Source organism: Archocentrus centrarchus, chromosome 22 (genome assembly GCF_007364275.1).
Source record: "Archocentrus centrarchus isolate MPI-CPG fArcCen1 chromosome 22, fArcCen1, whole genome shotgun sequence".
NCBI lineage: Eukaryota > Metazoa > Chordata > Actinopteri > Cichliformes > Cichlidae > Archocentrus > Archocentrus centrarchus.
Window position 1 is genome coordinate 21,535,398 of NC_044367.1, and position 25,663 is coordinate 21,561,060.

At 40.0% G+C, this 25,663-nt stretch overlaps 1 protein-coding gene across 14 annotated transcripts in view; it reads right to left on the reverse strand.

Moving 5' to 3' along the window:
* Positions 1-7,598: 7,598 nt before the first annotated feature.
* Positions 7,599-25,663, reverse strand: part of smoc1 (SPARC related modular calcium binding 1) — a 51,522-nt gene continuing 33,457 nt past the window's right edge. For 4 of the 14 annotated variants that reach the window (XM_030718498.1, XM_030718497.1, XM_030718493.1 and 1 more), the window contains 7 exons: positions 20,407-20,439; positions 20,072-20,264; positions 18,198-18,280; positions 15,751-15,856; positions 15,117-15,361; positions 14,801-14,834; positions 7,599-8,259 (listed from right to left, as the gene is read on the reverse strand). In XM_030718498.1, the coding sequence (XP_030574358.1) occupies positions 8,220-8,259; positions 14,801-14,834; positions 15,117-15,361; positions 15,751-15,856; positions 18,198-18,280; positions 20,072-20,264; positions 20,407-20,439 (734 nt within the window). In that variant the 3' untranslated portion in view covers positions 7,599-8,219. Of the gene's footprint in view, positions 8,268-14,780; positions 14,835-15,116; positions 15,362-15,750; positions 15,857-18,197; positions 18,281-20,071; positions 20,265-20,406; positions 20,440-25,663 lie in introns of all 14 variants that reach the window. The other 10 variants (XM_030718500.1, XM_030718499.1, XM_030718495.1 and 7 more) reach the window with 8 other exon arrangements.

Below are 25,663 nucleotides of genomic sequence, written 5' to 3' on the forward strand. Positions count from 1 at the left end.
ACACACATCTGTGGATGGTAGTTTTTCAGGATGGAGTCTGTTGGAAGTATAAATCTGTGTCCTATCCTGTTTTATGGTTTTGCCCTCATAGAACACATTGCTGTAGAGAAATTGAATCAAAGCAACAAAGATAAATAGCAACAGAAGGTTAATTCATTTGACATTATGGGTCAAGAACTGCTGCTGCAGAGGTGATATGTACTGTAGGGCTATCATGGATGGAAAAGGCAACACCCATAACACAATGCTGTGACAATTTAGGGCCTCAAGGCTTTTACAGACAGTACTAAGATGGGGTATATCCTGTACACAGAAATGCAAGTTCATGGTCTAATGGGTCAACTTTGTTCTGTGGTTTTTGGTACGTGCTGCTTTTTTTTTTACCTTTGGGTAAAAAACTGTTCTAAAATGGTTCCTGCTAATCTATTGTGGAGCTGAGAGAGGAACTATGCACACATTCCAGTGCTCCCCAAACCACAGTGATGGTGGTCAAAGAGAGAAAATGTACAAAATGGGACACATGGAGCATTAAGGGTTGAAGTCATTGTGGTCTGATGTTTGCATAATTAGCTTGCTTGGGGTTCTAATAGTCATCCAAATAAACTTTATGATTGTGTGAATGTTGCAGGTAATATGAACTCATCTCCAGTTTTCACCTTTGAAGTCATATCACACTTAAAAGCCTAATCTCATTGTTCTATTGCTTTATTTTCAGTAAGTGAATTGCTCCATTCTTTTTGGTACATCCTGTTTCTTTACACGGGTCATTAATATTTAATCCAATCCAGTTTTATTGAATAACTGTTGCACAACTCAGCATGCAATTATATTTATCTCTGCGCTTGTTTGTGTGCTGGAATTCAGTAAATACACCTACTTGTACATGCTATATGTACCCTCAGAATGTATCTCCACTAATAAAATGTGGGTTATAGGTGTATCTTTGTGACGATATCATGTTACCTTAACCACACACCTGTCTCGAATCCACAAGGCCCATTACTGTATTTCATTGCCGAGATCCACGAGCCAAATTAATATGAATCTTGTAAACATTTCCCACACTCAGCATAATCCACATCATTTGAAAACAATTTCTATCATTAATTTTAAGTTGAATGCATACAAATAAATATTAAGTGGCCCCTGGAGCCTGGAGGTGATGAGAAGCAGATAATTCCAGCTACACTGAGTCATAGGTGAAGCGCTTTCTGTTAGAGATTGAACACAATGAACTTCAGTTAAACCTTATACTTAAAACAGCTCCAGCTTCATATTTAAAAACTATTTCTTATAAGCTCTAAACTGCTGGCAGAAATTATAACTTTGATTTTAAAGTTTTTCAATTATTGGAATCTCATAGTGTTTAACTTTTGTTTACCATATTGTGATTATTTGAGAGGTTAGAGTACATGAGATTGCTCATTTGATACAGCAAAACAGAATTTGTGCTTTCTTCAGAATGAATAAAATCCTTGTTTGTTTATTTTTTTAAAGTGAAATTTGCAATAATTGCAACACTTTTTTAAGGTACTCTGTATTTGCAAGGGAAAGCTAGTCATGCAAATACTTATATTTAGAAGTTTCTGAGCACAAATGAGAAGTATTTTTAGGGGGGTGGGGGTTAAATGCATCATCCACCTGCAAGCTCTGTTCTGTTCTGTGCAGCTGAATTCTTAATCAGAGTGTGGATACGCCTGTCTGGAACATGACCTTTCACCCCTGAGCCCTGGCCTCCTGGAAGGCAACCCCTTGACCTTGCAGTCAAGCAACTGGGCAGGTGCTGTGCAGGCACACAAGGGCACAAATGGTGAGCGGTGTGCACCATCATCCCCCCACCGCTAATGTTTAGCTTTCACCGAAGCTAATGGCTCTCTCTAAATTACCTGTAATGGTGGTTTTGATCTGTTTCTAAGCGTTTCAGTGCACCAAAGGAAGATAAAAATGCACAAATTTACTCATCACTGCCAAAACATGTGGGAAATATTAGATGGTGGGTAACTGTATTGGACAGCTACTACATGGACTGATTTCTTCCACACATAATGCCTGTAAATAGACGAGTCATTAGATCATTACGGAAATTGTTTTGGAATGCATTCCTGTCAACTGCACTATCAACATTGCTGTAAAACAGTCACTTGCGTAAAATCTCAGAAAGTCAAGATTGATGTCTTCAACTCCAAGTCCAGAATCAAAAGATTCCACTCGTCCACTTTCTTAACCTCTTATCCTGAATTGGATAAGTAATAAAAAAAAAAAAAAAGATTGCATCATTCAAATAGTGTTTAAAGGATTTAAAAAAGAACCCCTCCTTTAACAAAGTTAGATAACACAAAACTATAAAACTCTTAAAACATCATTCAGCTTCTGTTCTGCCCACGTCACTTTCAAAAATCCAAATTCCAGCCTTCACCTATGAAACCCCGCCGGCAACCTGCCTACCCTTCTCCCCCCCTTCAACAAAGGAGAGAAAACACACACACTAACACACACGCACATACATCCCTAAGCAGCTGCGTCATTATAAAACTCTTTTGAACTTCACACTGGAAGTCAAATGCCACATGTGTCAGTACAAGACAGATGTACTGCAGCTGCCTCTTGGCTCCAATTTCATCTATGATACCAGCCCCCCTCTCCCCTCCCTGCCTCCCCCTTTACCGTTTTTCAAACCACACCACCAGCAATCTCACCACAAGCCCTCCTCCTCCCATCATGCACTAATAAAATCTCCACCTTTGAAGTATCATCACTAAATCAGGGTAGCACACACAAATAATTGTACATAGCAGATTTCAACATTCAAACATGGGGGACAGTTAATTTTAGTTTTTTTTATATATATCAGCAGGAAATTCCACCAGCGGCTTGTGATGTGGTCTTTTAGTTTTTGCAAATATTAAAAACACAAAAATACACGAGTCTGCAGAGAAATGAAGCAAAAACAGTATCTTTATTAAAATATTTCAGTTTATTAAATTCAGTCGGCTTGCTTGATGCGTGAAAACTCCTCGTGCAGACATGGATAACAGGATTCAGATTGTGAAGCTGCAGCCTGCAGTGAACAATCTTCACCATTTGGGGTCAATATTGAACTCCTTCTCCCTCCTCTCAGAAAGCTTGTCACCTCTAAATGCTTTTCGACTCCCCAGAATATAAAAAACTATCAGGATTATTTCCATATTGTTTTCTAACATCATTGTCAAGCTTTTAAAAGCACTTCTATGTTTATAGGACTACTAGCATGAGTCTAACCAGTGGTGCACAGTAACTCTAAGTAACTAATTTTTTTGATGCGACTGTACGAAATTAATAAATGCATCATTCAAGATTTCAAGTGTCTTGTTGCTGAATTTAGTTCTTCTCTCCATCCATACAACAGTGAGATGTTAAATTACAAATCTCTGGGAGGTTTTTCTTTGCAGTTCTTCCAAATACAGGGCCTCTAGATGGCTGCTTGAAATTTATGTCACACTTAAGGTGGGAAACAGCATGGAGTATCCAAGAGTGATACAACCCAGGTGGAAGCTACTGCTGTGTGCCAAGATGCACCTCATAAATGTGCATTTTTATCAGTTTAGACTCCATCGATTTATTTAAAATTTTAAAAAGCATATTTTCCCTTTAGGCTCTTTTCATTTCGCTTTTGTCTGTTTTGACACAAGTTTGAATATGTCAACGATTTAGGGCAAACAGCAGCACCCAAAGCCGCATGGTCCACATGAATCATTTTTATTCAAAAATAACACATCTCAAAGTTTTATTTTCAACGGGATCTAATTTCCTTGGCTATGAATAAGAAACATTATCAGAACACATTTGGATGATCTTGACAACCCTATGAAGTGCAAAAACAAACAAAAAATTAAAAATCTGGCTTTTCCCTAGCAAGCTGACAGTCATCTACAAGCCTCCTTCACTACGCTTTTCCCACCGTGATTTGTAGTGATTACTAGCCTGATGGGATGTTTTAGATCTTGCATGTGATTTGCAGCTCTGCAGCGTCTGGAAGCACTTCAGCAGACACACATAAGCTCACTGTGTTCAAACCTGGATTGAAACAGGCACACAGGAGAGACTGCACAGCCCTCAAAGAAAGACTGGTTTCTTTTCTGGTTTCTTGGCATAACTGTCCAGCTTAAATTACATGCAACTGGACTTGTGATTGTAGCATATTAAGCACCAGATACTGCACAAATACAGTCTTGACTATGTATAGCGACGAAGACGGGACTCTTAAAACACAAACTGAAATAGTAAAATAACCTCACCATAGTTAAAATAAACAGTCCTCGGAGCTGACAACATACAGTCTCGCCTAAGCATTTCCATGTTGTGAGTTAGCTACTGTAACAGCCTAATGTTTGACATGATGTAAACAGAGAGAAAAGCATATCTTTTTGCAATAAGCCAGAATGACAGTGAAGTACGTGAACAATCATACACCCCCACAGTGACATTTAGTAAAACAAAGCTTATTGTACATATTTACAAAAGGAGCCTTTTTTTCGTCTCATAATTGTGAGCCACTGCAGTGACTATTGGGGAATACAATTCAAAGCAAATACAAAGTATTCAAACCACAACAGCAAAGGCACGATTCTCCAATTGTTCCCAAATGTGAGGATTCAATTTTTAATTTTTACATTCCAAGACTCTGGAGTTTTGTTTTTTTGTTTTTTTCCCTCTCACTGCTCAGAAAATGTTAGCATTTATCAGACAAGCAGTGAGTATTTTAAAGGGCTTACTGTGGTGTCTTACATAAAGTGGAAAAGCTCCAGTATGAGTAGTTTTAAGTGTTTCAGAGACCAAGGCTGACATCAGCTGTTTGAGGTCAGACTATAATTGTATTTACATACACACAACATAGTCTGATATTACTGGGGAGATTCCAATATTTACTCTATGCCCTACCATGCCACATCTTGCTTGCAGTAGGCGAGGTAAACGTGACTATGACAGATGAAATGGGCTGAGATTAACAAGATACTGAGCCGTGTAAACTCCTTACTCTATTTACTGGTTGGATTTAGTCAACTGTGGAGCCGTTTTTCTCTGAAACTAATAATATTTAAAACTTCTTTCCTGGAATGTAATCTGTTATGAAAACTAGAATCCCCACCAGAGAGTCAAAGATTTGTTCAATTTGGATCAGTAAACAGTGGAAGACATTTTTTTTTTTTTTAAAAAAAAGCATTACTGTAGCAGATTGTGTAGAAAATGAACACTAATATTACAATAGTAAAGTGTAACAAAACTTGCAAAATGACTTACACCCTTACACATAAAACAATGGGATGCATGATTTGTGGCCTTCACATAAGCTGCATTAATGAATGTCTTATTCCTATTCAGCTTTAAATTAAATGTATTGCAACAGTTGATCACTAACACCCACAAATCTCAGTTATGCAGCTCCCATTGTAATCTATAGCTGTTTTTCAATTGAGCTCTGATAAAGTACCTTTATACTGCCCATTAGTACAAAGCATATATCTTTCCAAAAGGTGGTCGAGACCAAAGCAGAGCAAAAACCAGTGATTATTATCAGACGTATTTGATGGAACAATAATGCTGCTCTGTGTCAGCTACACCTATGATGGTTTTCACACTTCCAATTCATTGTCAGTGTAAACAGCAATGCCAGCTCCTCATTAACATAAAGTTGAGGTCTATGCTACTTTACGCAAACCAGAGGTACGTAGTACAGAAGTGCCTCTGGAAACTTGGGAGAAAAAAACTAACCACTATCAATCTAAAATGAAAACAGATTTAGCTACTGCATAGCTTAAATTTTTTTTAAGAAACATATATTTTTTGTTTTGTATTGGTGTGCACTCATTAAAATGATTTTAGTTGCAGCTCAGTGTTTACATGGTTCTACCTGGCTGTAGAGGAGCACCTTTCAGTCAAGGTCTAATAGCTTGCCCATCAAATAAGAAGCTTGAAAATCCCTCGGCACTAAAAATGCCTTTGTGGACAGGTGTTTGAGTCCTTTAATTATATTAATACTGTTTGTTCATATTACAACCTCTGTGTAAACATGTTGAAATATCTCCCATTGGGTGCAATATTGTAAAGTTGTATGGGCATACTGTATAAAATGTTGTATAAATGCTGTATAAAATGTTTAGAGACTCACTCATGTTACAGATTGCAGTGATTTGCAAATCTCATAAACCCACATTTTATTCATTATAGAACACTGAAAGCATCACATGTTGAAACTTTTTGCTATTTCATTAAAAAATATTAGCTCATTTTGAATGTGATGGCAGCAGCATGTCTCAAAAAAGTTATATTTACAAATTGTGGAACAATTTCAGAATGTTCCTCAATGTAAAATTGTGAAGGGTTTGAATATCTCATCATCTACAGTACATGCATCATCAAAAGTTTAAGAAAATCTGGAGAAATTTCTGTGTGCAAGGGGACAAGGCCAAAAATCAGTAGTGGAAAAGTGGAAAACTGTTATGTGGTCACACAAATCCAAATTCTTTTTGGAAAACAGATGCTGAGTCCTCCAGACTAAAGAGGAGAGCGACCATCCAACTTATTATTAGTACTCAGTTCAAAAGCTGCATCTCTGATGGTATGGGGGTGCATTAGTGCCTATGTAATTGTCAGCTTGCACATCTAGAAAGGCACCACCAATGCTAAAAGGTATATAGAGGTTTAGACCAACATCGAGAAGACGTCTTTTTCAGTGAAGGCCTTGCACATTTCAGAAAAACAATGCTAATCCACATCCTGCAGCTATGATTAACAGCATGTCTTCATAATAGCCTGCCTTCAGTCCAGACCCTTCACCAGATGAAAACATTTGGTGCACTATGAAAGATATGACAAAGATATGACAAAGAAGACCCAGGATTACTGAGCAGCTAGAATCCTATGAAAGACTAGAGAGGAACAATCCTCCCCCCAAAATCCAGCGACTAGTCTCCTCAGCTCCCAGACATTTACAAACTGCTGTTAAAAGAAGAGGGGACGCTACACAATGGTAAACATGGCCCTGTGCCAATTTTTGTGAGGGATGTTACTACCAGTAAATTTAAAAATGAGCTTTTTAAAAAAAAAAAAAAAAATATATATATATATATATATATATATATATATATATATATATATATATATATATATATATATATATTCTCAATTTAAACATTCAATATGTTTTCTATGTTCTATTGTGAATTAAATATGGGTTTATGACAATCTTTGCATGGTGTTTGTATTTACATTTCCCACTTTTGGGGAATTCAGGTTGCATTTTTATTTTGTTTTTGCTACTACAGAGTGTGGAAATAAATTAGTAATATGTGAAGAAGAGTGTTCTTGCATTGGTTTTGGTTTTAGATTGTAGAAAAAGTAAGCAGGTAAAATAATGATGCCTATCAAGCTAGCCCCATCCGAAACGTGTGTGTGTGTGTGTGTGTGTGTGTGTGTGTGTGTGTGTGTGTGTGTGTGTGTGTGTGTGTGTGGGAGAGAGACTTGACAAAAACCAGATATCCAAAATGGTAATGTATCTAGAAGGGTCTGTACAATGCAAGAGGATTCATGCAGCTAATTCTGTGCTGATAAATTAGACTCCATAGACTCAACTCACAGTTTAATTCCAATACATGCCATTCACATAATATTGCATGCTCACATACAACATTACACATTCGTTTTAGTTGGTCTAGACTGACTTGTAGATCTTCTTTTAGAATATATCTTAAACGAGCACTATTCAGCCTGTATGTGACTCACTGCAAGATCCTCTTTTATGTGTTGCAACTGACTTATGTGCTTTTTGTAACAAAGGGCCAGTAAGTTTAATTCACACGACAAAAAAAACATGTATTAGTACCTCGTGTTATCTGAGGACAGAGAAAAGGAATCAAAACATCGGACTTGACACAGGGAGTTGTGGTAATATACACATACTTGCTCTTCCAGTGGTGAGCCTGTCATATCTTTGCAAATATATTCTCATTCTTACCTAGATATTTTTCAGTCACTTCAAGAGAGGGGGAAAAAAAAGTAAAAACAAATAAAATGTCAAACATAGGGAGAAGAAAGTGCAAATATTTTGGCGCCACTTTGTTTTTCTTTTCCATTTTTTCTGTTCATTTACAAAACTCAGGAACTTCTTAATTGTTCTGCTCCGCCTGTCTCTGTCCCATCAACAAGCGTGCAGATGCCTTCCCTCTGTGCCCTCTGCTCTCGTCTCAGCTTCTAGATCCTTCTCTTCTCACACCAGACGACCTACTGGGAACATGTGGGGAAAAAGGAAGACAAAATAAATCCTATAATAATGGCAGAGTAAGAAGTAGAAATTTGTTACTACTGATGTGGGCTCTTTCTGAGTACAATAAAAGTTAGCCCTTCAGTGCACAAACACATGACAATGCTGTTGCTCCTTTTTTTTTTTTTGTGCATGTGAAAGTCTCTGAATGACCATGTGGGAAGCAGATTTGTCCTCCGCATGCTACTCATCAAGGTTTTTACAGGAAAAATGAAGCAGTTTTAGTTTCAGTTAATCCATTTTGTATTTTAATTTGTCAAACTGTAATTCTATTCTCATATTGCATTAATTTAAAAGCTATGTAGAAAAAATAAACCCCTTTAAAATCATTTTCTTCTGCTGCATTTGCCCCAAGTTTTTCTTTCCATCACCAGCATACCTACTCCCAGTCTCTTTATCATTCGATTGTACTATACTAGAAGAAGAATATGTACCAGCTAAAAATGTTCAAATGTGCTGCCATTTTGTTAAAACCCAGCAAAATCTCTGAAGTTGTGTGTTGTTTTGTAATTGCATGGGACAGAGAACTGTGCACGGGATAGGCTGTTCACTCATCAATCGGATGAGTCTGTGTGGGTATGTGTGTATTCAGGGGCAAAAAGGGAGTAGGAGAGAGCGATAAAGAAGGAAAGAAAGAAGAACAGGCCTGGGAGAAAAGAAGATGGGTCAAGAGCTTAGATTGCTTACAGATGGCTGTCAGAACAGAGCAGAGGTCCTCCTGTTAGAGCTCAGGCTGTGTTTGAAGCTGTGTGTCTGGGTCTTCACTTTTGTATGCAAGCATTTCTATGTTGCATTTCATGCATTCAAATGATGATGTATAAATATATGCATATGTAAATCTATACTTTTCTATCTGCACATTTTCTGTGCAGTGTTTGTTTGCATGTGTAGACTTTACTGGCCTGCATGAGGTGTTGCATGTGTTCTGTGAGCAGCATGGGGGTGGGGTGGTGCAGGTGCATTCTCTGTCAGTAAGCTGGATTTCTTTCTTAGCGATGAAAAAGAAGGCCAGCTGATTTCACTCTGGAGGTTTCTGTAGTCTCAGATGATGCGTTTACAACCAAGAACTCAGTTCAGACTCAGCATCACAATCCTTCCACCACTCCATAAATCACTGGTTACGTTCCATATGAGCAAGTCCAGTGGTGGATGTTTTCACCTTTACTTTAACTGTACAAAATAAAATATTATGGCCAGCTAATCTTGCCATAAGTCTATTTCAATCCAAGTAACTACTGTTTGCAGTTCTAGCTTTGGCACTTTTATGTTAGTAAATGTTGCTTTAGGTCTTATGTGTTACCAGAACCAAATGAATCATCTTGTATCCACCCAGATCATAAAAAAAATAGTTTCTGTGCTTGAAACAGAAATGCTAAAAGCCTCTTCTTCCTCTTTGCACAGCGGCAATGAGGCTTACATGACCACCTGTAAAAAGATTAGTGTCATTTCCAGGTTTAGTCATTTATATTTGGGATCTGTTCTGGGACACCCCACCCTTCTATGTGCATACATAGAAAACCAGTGAGCAAAGAACAGCAAGACCCCAGCAAAGAACAGGTCAGTGACAACAGACAGGACTGACTGAGGTAGGCACAGCATGTAAAAGGGGAGCTGGGAAGGAGTTGGGTTGCAAGGCAGTTTGCAGATGTGCAAGAGCACATCTGTGGACAGACTAAAGCACTTTAAATACTGTGCTGGGGGGGGGGGGGGGGGGGTGCTGGACAGACCTGGCACACCCAAACATATTATGAGGGTGTGTTGGGGGCATCTAGCAGAGGCCCTGGTCCATGAGATCTTCAATGAAGGAAGAGTTCTATTGACCTTAGTTGGCTTGTGGGATTCCAGAGACAGCTGACAAGTGCTGACAGGCCAAGCAGAGTGCAGCTCTAGCAGTAGCTGAAGCAAAAACCTGGGTGCGGGAGGAGTTTATGGAACAAGATTTTAGGTCTGATTCAAGGCAGTTCTGGCAGTACCGCTGATCTCAACTGAGTATATAGTAAGACAGTGGAAAGAATACTTTGAGAATCTCCTCATTCTCAATGACACACCATCTTACTGGAAACAGTCTGGGACAACTCACCCATCACTGTGGCTGAGGTCACTGAAGTAGTCAAAACGTCCTCCGGAGGCCAGGCCCCTGGGGTGGATGAGGTTTGCCCTGAGTTCCTAAAGGTTCTGGATGTTGTAGGGGTTTCCTGGTTGACGTCTCTGCAACATCACGAGGAAGTCTGAGACAGTGCCTCTATATTGGTAGACCAGAGTGGATTACATCTCTGCTCTTTGCAGATGATGTGGTTCTCTTGGCTTCATCAGGCGGTGACCTCCAGCTTGCACTAGGGTGGTGTGCAGCTGAGTGTGAAGTGGCTAGGATGATAATCACCACCTTCAAATCTGAGATCATTGTCATCATCCAGTTTAAGTATCTCAAGGTCTTGTTCATGAGTGAGGGGGGAGTGAAGTAGGAGACTGAAGCAGTAGATTGAAAAAAAGGATGGTGTATGCAGTGACGTGCATGCTATACCAGCCTGGTGTGGTGAAGACGGAGCTGAGCATGAAGCTGTCGATTTACCAGTCAATCTGTGTTCCTACTCTCACCTACCACGAGCTCTGAAAGTGACGGAAAGAATGAGACTGCGGATACAAGCAGCGGAAATAAGCTTCCTACAGAGTGGCTGGGCTCTCCATTAGAGATGGGGTAAGGATCACAGTCACTTTGGGGGGAGGGGGACTGAAAGTAGAGCCACTACTACTCTACATTGAAAAGCAGCCATTTGAGGTGGTTCAGGTATCTGACTAGGATGCTTGCTAGATGCCCCCCAGGTGAGGTGTTTTGGGCATGTCTTAGTGGGAAGAGGCCCAAGGAGAGACCCAGGTCACACTGGAGAGATCATGTCTCAGCTAGATTGGAAACAGATAAGCTTTAGGAGGTGGCCATGGAGAAGGAGGTCTAGGCATCTCTGCTCAGACTGCTGCTCCGTGACATGAACCTGGATAAGCATGGATGGATGGATGTTTTAGATCTATAATGAAATCTTCCATTGAAATTTGGCCTTTCTCATGTTAATGGATTTTAAGTGGTACTATTCTTTTTAGTATAAATCCTTTACCTTGGCAATATTAGTGGCATGTTCTACCTGTTAAGGCAGTACCACATTATTCCCTGAGAGCTTTTTCCACTGAAGTCATGCTGTTCCTCTCTTTGGCTCAGATAAATATCTCTGTTGTGAGGAGCTGAGCGACAGTTGTGCTGATGAATTGACTTTGCAATTACAAGGCTCCAGAGCAGCGAATGGTCCTCTCCCTCCTCTCTTCCCAGTCACTAAGGACACTGTCTGTGCCATTAACAACACAAAGCTCACCAGCCTCTCCGTGGACACCTTGGCCCCACTTCTGATAAAGAGCTGAAAGCAGATCCTGTCTAGCAGTGAATCGCCTGGGCTCACCTGGGACTGACCAATAAAGACACTTGGCTCAAGAGCTGGGAATCATGGTATACCTGTACATAATGGCAGCAGGAGGGGGGGGAATCACTATCACACTAAAATGAGAGATATTCTGGCTTGAGTTTATTTTCAACTCTATAGAACAGCCCACTGAAGGATTTTTGTAGCAAACTCCTAAAGGTAATGATATAAAGAAATAACGCTTTTCTGTCAGAGTCCTCTCTGAAGACCTCTGTAACATCAGTCTAGAAGGTCAAGCTGATGTTACTGTAATTAAAACACAAGTGGTGTGGAGTAATTACTGTTGGCTCTGAGAGGACAGGAGTTCTCTAATGGTCCTATAGCCCTGGTGCCAAGACTGCTCAATAATGCCCTCCTTTCATTCCTGCCTAGTGACAGACGCAGCCAGGACAAACAGGAGAGGAACACAGGAGAGCATGAAACGAGAAGAGGAAGAGAGGAGTTTGACATAAAAAAGAAAAAGCATAATTCTCTGTGCTAGACTGTCTCATCTGTTTTTGTTACGTGTCTCATAACAGCGCTAGAATTATATTGGCCTCTGCCAGGGGAAATAAGTTTATGAATACCTTCAATGATAAGCTGGCAGTGTTCATTATTTTCCTTCCTAATCTTTGTTTAAATGCTATAAAACAAAATATCTATATGACCATAGACTTATTTTTAATTAAAGGATTATAATTAACATACATGGCAAAAAAAATATTTCACAAAGCAAGCAACTGGAGCAACTTCAGTTCACTGGTAATCTGACAATGTGCAAACCACCACACGTGGAACTTGTTGATTAGCCTGTTTATTTTCAGGCAAACCCTCATCCACGAAGCTGGAGCTATTCTTGACAACAAGTGACACATCCTGAAAACTAAGATCTCTACAGTCACTATCACTAGATCCTCAAGATATTTTAACTGTGTGTGGCCCTGTGAGGTGTTTGTGCTCGTTCATACATGCACAACACCATGTGTTTGCACTTACTCTAAAATGTGTTTACGTATTTCTAAATGGAATTAAGTCTTTTTGAAAAGCACAATGTTAACCTTGCTCAACTTTTTGTTTTAACAGTGAAACATTCATGTGCTTTGTTCAGGAGTTATCTCAACTTCGAGACCTATGGCTCACCAGTAAGAAGGGTTTACAGAGACTAAAAATCACTGCCCTTGGCTACATCTGTAATGACGTTTCCACTGTCTTCACAAGATGGATGCCACCCTCTTCAGGAAATATCACACAAGGTATTCAGATGTTTTCCTTTGCTTTTGCCAACATGTCAGGAGGGAAAAACCTCATACAGATGAGCGCCACTCTACCCCAAATTGGTGAAATCCCTTCAGCAAAAAAAGCATACACTGTAAGCAGTAAATATATCAAACAGGAACCCGATGACGATCCGGAGTTGCCACACTGCATGATAAGATTTAATGCCTGACAAAGGCAGCTTGACTTAAAAAGATCCAGGCCATTAAGGAACAGCTAGGCATACCTGAACACAATGGTTGTCTATCTTAGTCAAGGCAGACCAGTGCCATATGTTCCTACAGACTCCAGCTTCTCTCCTGCAGGCTCTCTGCCTCTTCTTTCCTCATTTCATACCTCACTCTGTCCACCATCATCAGCAGCTTATAGTGCCTGAGTGGCAGCATTAGGAGCCATATAAAGCTGTCAGGCCATTTACCTCCAGCTCTTAAGCATGAAGGTGATAGATTCAGTAACTGTAGTGAAACCACTAGCTGAGCCTGGTCCTCTGCTCCTGCAAAGGGAGGCTGTTTATCCTGGCAGCCATGCCCAGGGTCCAAGAACCCTGACGTTATGCCCCCTCGGAGCCACTGTTTTGCAGACACTGCAGGGCAGAGCCAGGGTAAACACATGACCTCAGTGCTACGTGGTGTTGAATAGTCCCGGTGGTTAGAGTCAGCAGCACCAGTGGGACTAATCATCACTCAATGAGGGGAATCTCATTGGAGTGATTGAAAGGAGACGGAGACAGAAAGATGGAAAGGGAGAACAAGATGCAGTTCAAGACTGATTAATCGGTTAGTTATAATTCTTTTGTTGTTGCTGTGTTGAATAAGTCTAGACTAGAAATGACCTATCAGGTGGTGTGAGGAATGACCTTTGAGCAGCAAGGCTTCAGTCACTGCAGGCAGAGACAGGATTTTTAATACAGTCCAAGCTTTGTCATTTTTATTTATCAAGGCTTTAATTTACAACACTTAACTCAGCTGCCTTGTGAAGCAAATGTGACCTCTACCAGCAGCACAAACAAAACCAGCCCTAACTAGGTAATCCTAGTTACCTACTGATGATGAGCCACACTTTGCTAACAATCCTGCAGGAGTGTCTACACACTTTCCAAAAAGGCATTTAAGACATGTAACCATTTATATATAACAATATCCATAAACTCCATATCTACACTAAAACCATAGTCCCCTATAAATCCACCCCAAACACCTAAAAAGCTCAAGCAAGTCCCCCACCCAATTTCCTCTGTGGTCCCTCCCAGAAACGTTAAATAGTGTTCAGACCCCTGGGGACACATTTGTCCAAACACACCCCGGAGAAGACAAAGCACAAACAGGTGACGGATTGCTACACCACAAACCCACTTGCACAAAATCAGCACCTATAGTCACAATAACTGCACAAATACATTATCTACACTTTTCTTAACCACATGATAATCAATTACATTTGTGGCTAACACCATCTCTTTATCTTACAGCGTCTGCCCACTATACACTGGGTAGCTGCTCAAGTGCAGCTTGAATATAAAGAAATATGAATGTCATTTCTACACACATCACACAGAAGTGCGTACAGACACTCAAGGACAGTCTAGGCTAAATTAACTGTGTTTGGTACAAATCACACAAAGCTTTGCATGCATTGGTATTAGGTTTAACTATGCCAGATTGACACATTTCACATGTATGCATGTGTGTTAATGGATTACGCAATAAGCCAATTACAGCTCCCAAAGCAACAGGCAGGGTTAGTGAAAGTGTATTAGTCTGCCTTACTGAACAAATTTGTCCCTTGCCTTGTCCCTTGGTTGCCACTTGTTGTTGAGCTACCTGCAAAAAAGAGGAACAGTGATAAAACTTAATGGGAGATGGGGGTTTTTTTTGTTTTGTTTTGTTTTGTTTTTTTTTTGGGGGGGGGGGGGGGGGGAGAATATTTAGTTGAAAGGTTGAATTAAAGGTTTCAGTTTTCATTAGGGTTTTTCAAAACTCTTCAAATATTTCTTAATATTCAAAACCAAGTAAAAAGTTTCTTCTGTTCCCAAATATTTGGACTGCAGCTGCTCTAAGTTCCTCACTGTTATTTTTTTCTCAGCATCTTTCTTTCTCTCTTACCCTCCTTGGTGACGCCCAGGCAGCCTTTCAGCTCCTGCAGGGAAATGGCTCTGTCCTTATTCAGGTCACAGTAGTCGGTGAACCTTCGGGCACATTTCTTGGGTTTGGCTTTCTTCTTCAAATACTTCTTGAAAGGCTTTAGTTCCTTCTTATTGATGTCTTGGCTACCATTGTCGTCCAACTGGGCAAAGTACCAGTGCACCACCCTCTCCTCTAAAGTGTGACTGGGGTCAGGCTCCACAAACCTGAGTAGATATCACAGGCAGCATAGATTTTTCTAAAACTGAAAATGATTAGCATAAATTTAGGTGCCAAAGTAGAATACTGCCAGCTGTGTGGTGACTCTTTTACGGTTATTTTAATGTTTCTACTGTGCATTCTATTAACAGGTTATTATTGTAAAACATAACTGGGTGTCCTCATCTATGTACCCTGAATTTAGTTTCTTGTCTTTGAATTATGACACGATATCAACTTTCGTTCATTTCCATCATATACACATCTTTAGCACTGACAGTAAGTGCTAAAGTTTATTGTCTGTGACCGGAACTTCATATTTATGAAACCAGAGTGAAACAAAGTTTTCCACGAACAGTCAATAAATCAGTCTCCAGTGGTAAGTGACAATACTTACCTCCCACCACTAGAGGGGGCTGGTGAGTTTATGGCTTGCACCATGTCTGTGGTGAGGGCATCTACCAAGCTTGTAATGAATTCCATTTTCTTGCCCTCAGGGCAGCCTGGTAAAAATAAAAGATAAAAATAAGCCAAAATTACCTACCACAACTAATTTGAGCCATTAGGCGACAATGAAGAACCTTCACTGTGACAGATGTCAAATGGAAAACATTTATTACACCCTCAAAGCAAACCTTATATAGAGCTTAATGACAAAGTGAATCTTTTATATGACTAATAACAAGGTGAATAATATGTTTTAATGTAGGTGAAATACACCGTTTGGCTGTTTTGTCAGACTTCAAAAAAACCCCCAAAAAACAGCTGAGGCACATGGGGGGCACAAGAGGTGGGGCAGAAGTGTGCTGTGATGAGAGAGCTTTGTTGAGCAGTGCAGACCTGTTAACTTTTATGGCACAATTTTGAACACCTTGGGTAGCTCTTTTTAATTGCCCAGATGTATGGCTTTAAAAGCACGCAAAACCAGTGCAAATTTTTTCCCTCCTAATTGTGTCTCTTAAAGGGAAACTTCAAACGCAGCTGCACTGTAAACTAATCTTCCTATTCTGCCTTTTTTTTCTCAGTTTCTTCATCTTTCTCTCAAGCGTTCTCTGTAGATCCCCCTCCCTCTTTCTCTAAGGATTTGTGACCTCCTTGCCCCCTGCACCATTCATGTCTTTTCTTTCCTTTTGTGTCGGCTCAGGTCGTTCTGTGGGAGGTAGGCCGATGCCCCACCAGGTGAATCCAATTAGCATTTCCTACAGCATGACAAGCTCGAAGAATCTCTACCTCGCTGTGCCTTAATCCAAGTGTTAAATTGGGTTGCTATGAAGCGCAAACTGCTATTTTGTATGTAGCTTATGAGGCAAGGTGGTACAGGATGCCTGGCAGCGTAAAAGAGGCTGCGGGCACATGAAAGCTACCCCAAACATGGTTGTTAAATATTGTTGGATATTCTGCAACTGCACCAGTACTGATATATCTATATCAGCTGATGATGTCAGGCTTTACCTGCAGAACAGACACCATTATCACATTCCAAAATGCATGGTCTTAAATTTATATATAATTTTTCCACTTCTGTTAAAAGTGTAGCTATAGGCATCTAAGGCTCTATTTTAAATAAGACTGAAATAAATTACTAAACTTGAATTTAACAGATGTCTTTGGTCTCAGAGGAAGAGCTCTTAAATGCTCAACTAGACAGAGGTGGTTTTTTGACTGTGTGTGTACGGTGAGACTGAACTTGTAGCTGCATGCTGTTAAGACTGCCCTCTTAAGTATTCTTTCCTACCACTGCCTTGATGTGACGACTGCGAAATATCATGCTTTGTTGTGGCGGTTCAGAACATCCCTCTACAGTACATAAAAATATCTGCACTCAGCCCCCTGCAGTATCCAACACCCTCAGCAGCTCCCCCACACACCTTGCCACCACACCCCACAACCCTAACACCTTCCATAAAACATACCACACATCTGCTACACAGTCAGGAGTATGCTTGACTCTGTAAACTCACCAGATGGGGAATTAAATAAGAGTTACAATGCAGCCTTAAATGATGGGGAAACAGAGGGGCAACAAAAGAAAGTGAGCAGTAAGGAGTATGAGTCTCTGTTATGACCTCTGGCTCAGGGGAAATTGTCTAATCTAATGTTGCCAGGAAATCTAAGATCACTGAGTGTGGTCTGGTTGACTCCTAATCAAAATGTTATATCTGATAAGCTTAAATAGTAAAGTGATACATAATTCATAGTTTCAAGGTTATCCAAACCACCTCTCTCTATAAATATATACTATTTTTCATTTGTTAGCAACAGCATATACCATGTAAAGGGCAGTAAAACATTAAATAAAATGCATGTGTATCATATCTGAATAGCTTTAAACAGATATTTTCTATTCAGATTATTTTGGTGTAAGTTTCTCAGTTTTGGAGATATTGACTGTAGAAGTGTCTGAGTTCTCTTTTAATGTAATATAATATAATATAACAGTAGCTGCCTTGTGGTGCTCAGCAGCAATGTCTTTTTCCAGATAACGAGTTTGATGTAGGAATCATTTTCTTTCTACTAAACTACACCTGCTAACCGTTTCGTTCTGCAGAAGAAAGCGTCCATTTACCCATCACAAGTGGCCAATGCTAGTGACAGGGTGGCAGGGTGTAAACACTGATGGTATCCCATTCAGCTGATCTGTGTTGTTGGCTAGCTGCTAGTTTTTTGATACTAAAGGGCGCTGACAGTTATTATGGTGACCACAGGTTTGGAGTGCATTTGAAGGAATGCAGCTTTAATCTCTAAATCGGCTATAAAAATTCTCCAAGACAGTAAATGGAAAGTTTCCGCATTCCCACACCCAAAGTGGATTGAGCTGCAGTAAAAAAGAAAAAGGGAAGAAACCTGTTAGTTCTCTGCCTTGGAATGCCTCCTCTGTGTCTGAGACGCGAGATCGTGCAGCTCCATCGCACTCGGGCGTCTGGTACCTGTCGCAAAGAGGCAAGCACATGGCTTCATGAGATAGAAGCTGAAGAGGAAAAGAGTAAATCTGTCCAAGCAAAGTGTGAAAAATCTGGGTGCACCCAGTCGATTTCGAAAGATATGAACGGCTAGAGAAGGAAAAAAAATTCCAACATGGCCCGAAACTAAAACTGAACAAAACAAAACAAAAAAAAAAAAACACCACAATCCAGAACAGTCTGACGTGGAGCCAGGAGATATTGTTTTTCCGTCTTTGTTATAAAACATTACAAAAACATGCACTCTTCCTTGATCTATTTTGCAACATGTATTTATATGCTAAATGATACAAATTCTGACTTTTTAAAACCTCTTGCTCTTTGTCTTTGATCAGTATGTCCACTCTTGATCTCAATTGACCGTGATTAACCTTTCTTTACAGCTTGATAAATAAATTGGATTTGAAGTGCACAAAACTTCGTTTCAAAGCCATAACAAACTGTTCAGCATTACGCGTGGCATGACTCGTTTTCTCCTGGCTATTATATCGGTGGTTCATGGATACGATGGAAAATTGAGCATGTGTGTTTCATTTGGCTTTCTTTTTTAAAAGCAAAAGCAAGTTATCAGCTCTTTTTTTTTTTTCACAGTCTGCACAGCAACTGATCCAAGCTGGGATATCTGATGGATGACTCCGCGCATTGCTGTTCAGAGAAGAGAAACTGGGATGTGTGACATGAGCTCTAGTCCAAAATGCAATGTATTATTATGTAAAGGAATAATCACCACAGGGTTTTCATAAAAGATTTCTGAGCTGCAGATCAGAATTAGCACGGTCTAGAATTTCCTATTGTGCAAGTGATTTATCCTAGGCTGTCAAAATAAATAAATAAATAAACCCGCTGCTATCTCACTGAGATTAAACTAAACTTGAGCTATTGTGTATTCAAACAGAAGACCATATCTTCAGATTTGAAAAATGTCTTTACGTCATACTGAGAGGAAATAATGATTCCCCTTTAGGAACAGAATCAGTTTGTTTCTTCGCCCGTGCATGCTCGCAGTCCACTCTTTTTCTTTGTCTCGCCATTTGTTTGAAGTTGTAATATTCATCTTCTGATTACAAATCGCAAAAACATTTTGCAGAACCAAAACATGAGCAGCGGACAATCATTTTTCGAACGTGTTTTTAATTTGGAGATCCCCCAACACGAAGCGCATGCACAAAAAACATTGTGCTTTCCCCAAAGCAATGTAAACAGTAGCAACTGCACTAAAAACAAAGTCCTCCCAGAAACAGAGTGTTTATAGCTAGCTGACCAAAATTCACATCATCTTGGAACTAATTGCTTTGGCAAGTGAACCGGCAAGAGAGCTCGGGTCCAAACCTTGGGGCTTTTTTGATAACAAATAACTGACCACTCTGTTGGTGGGTGCACCACTTTAGGCCGGCCTGACTTAAAGCAAAAAATATGCTTTTTGTCCAGGTTTTCCTTTCCTTGACTGAATTATTTATCAGGTTGATTTCCTCTAGATTTGAAAACAATATGCATGTGCTTTTTAGGAATTTATCAGGAATATCTGGTGATAATGATTCCATCATCATTAATTCACAGATACCCTCAAATTAACTACTGTAAAGCACTTCTGTTTAAAATTAGGCATATTATTGTTTGAGCCTGATTAAAATAGTCTTGTTACTAGTATGTCAGTTATTCCTATGATGGCAGACAAAGACATCAAACACATATTTAAAAAAAATCAATACCAAACAATATTGTTTGTTTTCATGATTTTTCTGATAAATTATATATTACCTGGTGGAGGTTCCAGGAATAGGGCGTCCCGTGTCTACCAGAACACACCAACAGTAGCCTGTGGACTGGTGGCACTGGACCGGTTTGTAAAGGCCTCCAGGCCCACAGTCGGGGATAAAAATGGTCTCGCGGGAATTCTGCCGAGCCTCTTCCTGAGCGCCCTGTCTCTCCTGGTCACAAGAGGGAACTTTCTCTAAAAGTATGAGAAACACACTCAATACCAAGAAAGTGATTTGGGAAACCAAACGCAGACTGCATAAATCCAGAAAAATTACTGCTACAAAATTTAAATGTGACATTTGCGGAAAAGGGTTCTGAAAGTGTTCATCGCATACCAGATAGTGGCCTCTGGTAACATTTTATGTAGTCTGTGAGCACAAAAAGGGAAAAATGCATTAATGTGCATTTCATTCAGCACATGACAATTGTCAACATACTGTAAAGCCTCATGTTCTGACCACGCAATTCTTAAACACAAACCAAAGGTTCTTGTGTGCATTTCCCAGTAAATCCTCAGTCATGCACTGTCTCTTTAAGGTATCAGTCACACAGGCCTAGAGGCCTGTCAACAACCATCTGGTAACCACCAGTCGGGAGGGAAAAATGCGTATTCCCCAACCAACTGTGAGTGGTTGCTGACATTCACTGTGAAAAAGATTGCTAAGTCCAATTCATGACCAGTCAGTGTGTACTCTGTGAGCAGTTGGCAAGTGGTTGCTGTAGCCTTGAGGTGACTGTTGTTGCAGGTTGCCGTGGTCACCTGCAGTTTGCATGGAAGCGAGATTTTGCTTCTCTGCAAATGCTAACTATGTTGCAACTAGTAGTAAAACTGAAATATGCAACACAAAGTGCAAACGGAGACTGTTCATCTTCAAAGTAAAAGTTGCACCTATTGGTTGCAGTGGCAAGACAACTTTTACTTTGAAGACAAATGGTTTATGTTGCACTTTTTTCAAGTTTTCCTACAGCTTTAAGAGTAAGTGACATGGCGTCTTCCATGCAAACTACAGGTAACCGCAGCAATCATAACTTGTTTTTTGGTGCAGCACCCTATTTGCAATCGATTTCAGCTGGCAACAGCCAGCAACCGCTTGCCAACTGGTCACACATTACACATTTTTCCCTAGCTGTGGTTTTCAGGAGGTCACCGACAGGTCTGTGTCTGTGTGACTGAGGCCTAAGTTCATGCAATTTACACAAATGTAGTAGAACATTGTTGTAGTACAACTTTTGTTATGGCCTGAGTGTTGTGGTGTATCCTGTCTCTCTCTTGAACTCAGCTGCCACCCATTTCCTGTGAGGAGCCTTTGCACAGCTAGCTCCACTCAACAATCAGCCACCCCACTTGATTTGTTTAGTAACCTCCCTCCTTTTCAGGATATTTTAGTTTGCGATTTTTGTTTGACTGATATGGCAGCATAGCTGTTTCTCTGAGATGAATCCTTTTTAATAAAACCTTATCATTTTCAAAAAACTTACTCTCCCTCATCCCCTAGCCTTTATTCAGGGACGTAACAGTAGATATTACCTGACAGAGGTGTATTTGAGAAAGCAAGTGTCCCACTTGATCATATTAAACTAGGGCCTTTTTCCATTCCAGCACCTTTGCGTAAAGTCTGTGTGAGCCCAAACTTTGTACAAAGGTGCTGGGCTCACACAGATTTTTTTTCATCAAATAAGTTATGACTAAATCACCAACTTTTGACTACCCCAAAAGTTATGCCATTAGCAGCAAAGGGCTTTACCCACCGCAGTCTTGCATATTTCTGTTCAAAAGCAAGCCTCGGCCCTTGAGAGATGCTCCTGCAGCACCTTGTCTCAGTGCACTGTATTTACATTCACATCCATTTAATCCATTGATCACTCTTAAGCCACGTCCAACAGAGTTGTCTGCTGAGATGGTTACCAAGGCGATGAAGTGTGCTTTTGCCACTACAAATCTATTCTTCATTTTACATTCAAGTGCGTTATGATGAAGCATTAAGTAACAAGAACAGAGCCACAGTGACTGTTAGGAGCCTTTTCTTCAAGCGGTGGTGTGGTTCGGTTCATGTGGTGGTGTTTTCACATTAAGGGGCTGACTAGTGCTAAGACAATGCCTGCAGTCTTAGCTTATTCAGATTTAGTTACCAAAAACAGCCCTTGTCTGATTCAAATCAGCATCAGAAGAAGAGTTGTGAAAATAGAAATTAGATTTCTGGTCATCTGCGTAGTTTAAGGTATATTCTCTAACCCAGAAATGGTGGGAGTGTACACCTCCTTTATATTAGAAAAGTAAATCAATAGCAAATCACTGTTTGTGAAAGCTTCACTGTTTTTGTTAATTATTACAGGACAGTTTTTGCATCTTTTTGGCTCATCGTTTTGGCTTTGTGGAGAATAAACTAATAAAGCAGAGTTATTTTTCTCAGGAGGTGATGGAGACCAAAGCAGAGCTAAAAGGAAAGCAATTATAAAATTGACAATCGGTCACCCTAGAAAATAACTCAGAATAACATCACTTTCACCATCCTGGTCATTTCAGACTCTGCTGCTGTCAATTTACTTTCAGTCTACTTTCCTACCTTCATGTACGTCCACAAATTGTGGGCAGTGTGCAAAAGAATAAGATTTTGGACACAAAGTTTTGTGTTCAGCCTTAGTGATAGGGAGCTCAGTCATTCGGGAGGGATCTGCTCCTCTGCAATCAACAGTAATCAAAAGTAGCCGATTGTGTTTGTCCAGGCATCTGACTCCTGGATGGAGGAGTCAGTGCATCTCTGCCTGTACTGCTACCTCCATGACTTTAAACCATATAACTGAATAGTCTTAGATGGGCAACTTTGTAAGTAGTCTGGTAGATGTTAGAAAAACTCTAGAGTTCTCACTAATATAGACTCCACTTTATTAGGCACACCTGCTTGTTAACACAGACATATAATCAGCCACATAGCAGCAACTCAGTGTATTTAGGCATGTAGACATGGTCAAGATGACCTGCTGAAGTTCAAAATGACCATCAGAATGGGGAAGGAAGGTGAATTAAGTCACAAGAGTCACCAAATAAAACACATTTGGGATGTGGTGGAACAGAAGATTTGCATCATCGATGCACAGCTGATAAAGCTGCAGCAACTGTGCGATCCCATCATGGCAATATGGACCAAAATTCCTGAGGAATGTTCCCAGCACCTTGTACAATCTACACTATGAAGAATTAAGGCAGTTCTGAAGGCAAACAGGGGTCCAACCCAGTACTAGCAAGGTGTACCTAACAAAGTCCTGGTTAGTTTATAGCAGTATTGATAAGAACTTTTGATTTTTAAAAATGAAATCTTCACATCTTGTGTAATTCTTTTGTACACTTATGGTTATAGCCCCCCACTCCCCTTACCTACACCTAGTTATTTCAATAGCAAATATAACTGATGGCATCATGGTCATTCTGCCAAATTCTGGGAATTAAATCCATCCACGGCCACTCTGCTCCCTAATTCCACGACAGTATTCTGGAGCCTTAGCAAGGAATAATAATAAAAACTACAGTGCTGATTTAACAGCTGACTTTTAAATCATAAAAGTTTGGGCTCAGAATAAACAATATTTTTTCTGTTTCAATGGGTGCCGTATCCATTTGGGCAATTATAAAGTCATAAAAACTTGTCTTTTTATGACTGAGACACATGACAGATATACATTGGTCCCTGATCAAACATGCATGCCATTTTTCACAAGGTCCCTGATGTCACTGGATGGAGGTTCAGGAAAAGAATGGAGCCAATGGTAACCAGACAGTATCACGATACTGGCTGTCTTGTGTTGCTCCTTTTCACCACCAACATTATTCATCTTTTTTGCTTTACCTTGTTTCCAATTTTGCACAGTTGAGCAGTGGAAAAAGTCAAAACAGCTGGTGAAGCACTCTATTCACATCAGTCAACTTTACAGAAGTGACAGGATTGTCTTGAATCTTCCACAATGATTCTAAAATGAAAGTCTTTCTGTGATGCTGACTGTTGTGCACGATGCTCATTTTCATCCCCAGCCTGATCCAGCGCCCTACTTTGTCCACATCAGGGCATAATCAACCTGATGTCATCCATATGAACCCAGCAAAACTCTCTTTCTCCATAGGTGGCTTTTTTGAGAACATTGTATCATGAAGAAGATAGCACATCACTATTTTTTTTAAGACATTGTATTTATAAAGTGAAACACAATAGTCCCTTATCATAATCCATGGTGAAGTTAATAAAGATGGATGGATGACAGTGGTGGCAGGTTCAGCAGCAGGCCTGAGACCTATCTGAGGAGAGTGGGAGATGGGGAGGTCATATTTCCTGAGCGTTGCTGCCAACACAGAGCTAAACGTGTCCCTACACTGAAGAACATTTTTTTGTCCTGTGAAGACTCATACTCAAGTGTTCTTAGTGCTGTCCTCGCCAAGGTTCCTTCACATCCAAATTATTTAGCACTGTTTATTATACAGAGGTTATGCTGGCGCCAGGCACTAGGATTCCCAAAAGAAAATTGTTTTTGTACATATAAATGGAAAAAGGCTGAATGCTTGCAATGTAATCCTTTCAGTTTTGTGTGGACATGAAATTCAATCGACGTCGTCCAGGCCTGCCTTGGAAATCTGCATTTCTGCTCTATTTATTTTTTGTTTTTGTTTCTTTTTCAATTTTATTTCTCTTCCTTCGACAGGAACTGAAAGACAAGAAACACAAACCCTCAGAAAACAAATATTGTAGTTAAAAAAAAAAAAAAGAAAAGAAACCCACACAAGTGGAAGTCAGGAACAGTTGTAACAATGTGATCATTGTTGTCGTGATTTTCTTCAGGGCAAATTGATAATGAACAAAAGATGGCTGTCTGCAGTATCTTTGATAACACGCTTGCCCCATTGTTACTGAGGCTCCGACCGTAGCAAAACTATTTTTAAGCTCCTTTTTTCCTTATTCCTCTGTTTGTCGTGACTGCCCTCGCTTTCTCACTCCCTTCCTCCACTCCTCTACATCTTTTTCTTTCTTTTTCTTTTACTCTGCTTCCCTCCATCCTAATTCCTCCCTCTTTAAACCTGCTTCACCCCTCCCATCACTCTCCTCTTTGCTTCACTCCAATAGCTTTCAGCTGTTGAGTAATCACTGCAACATTGTCTGTCTGCCTTTGCTGCAGTTAAAACAGCACACACAGTTGTGTTACTTTTGAACATATCACTGGTCAAAACCTGTGGCTGTCCACACTTATTGTCCTTAAAAGTTAAACAATTGTATCCTGTCTCATGCATGACATGTAAATGGGATTACAAGAAACAAAAGTCTTTTTAAAACTGCAAACATTTATACAGAATCATGCTCATAAATGACATGATCGCATTATATCTCCTCAGCATTTTGTTTTTCTTTTGTTTGCCTCACCACAAGAGAGAAGCGGTGGTTTGTGAATTTCTGCTTCTCTGCACACTTTTATAAATGAGCTGCATGACAGAGCGCTTCCCCCTCCTTGCAACATTTGATCAACAGCACGTCAACGTCTGGCAACAAAGCATCTGTTTGAAAAATTGACCTTGCATTGCTTTGCCTAAGCAAACACATTTCACTAGCACAATCT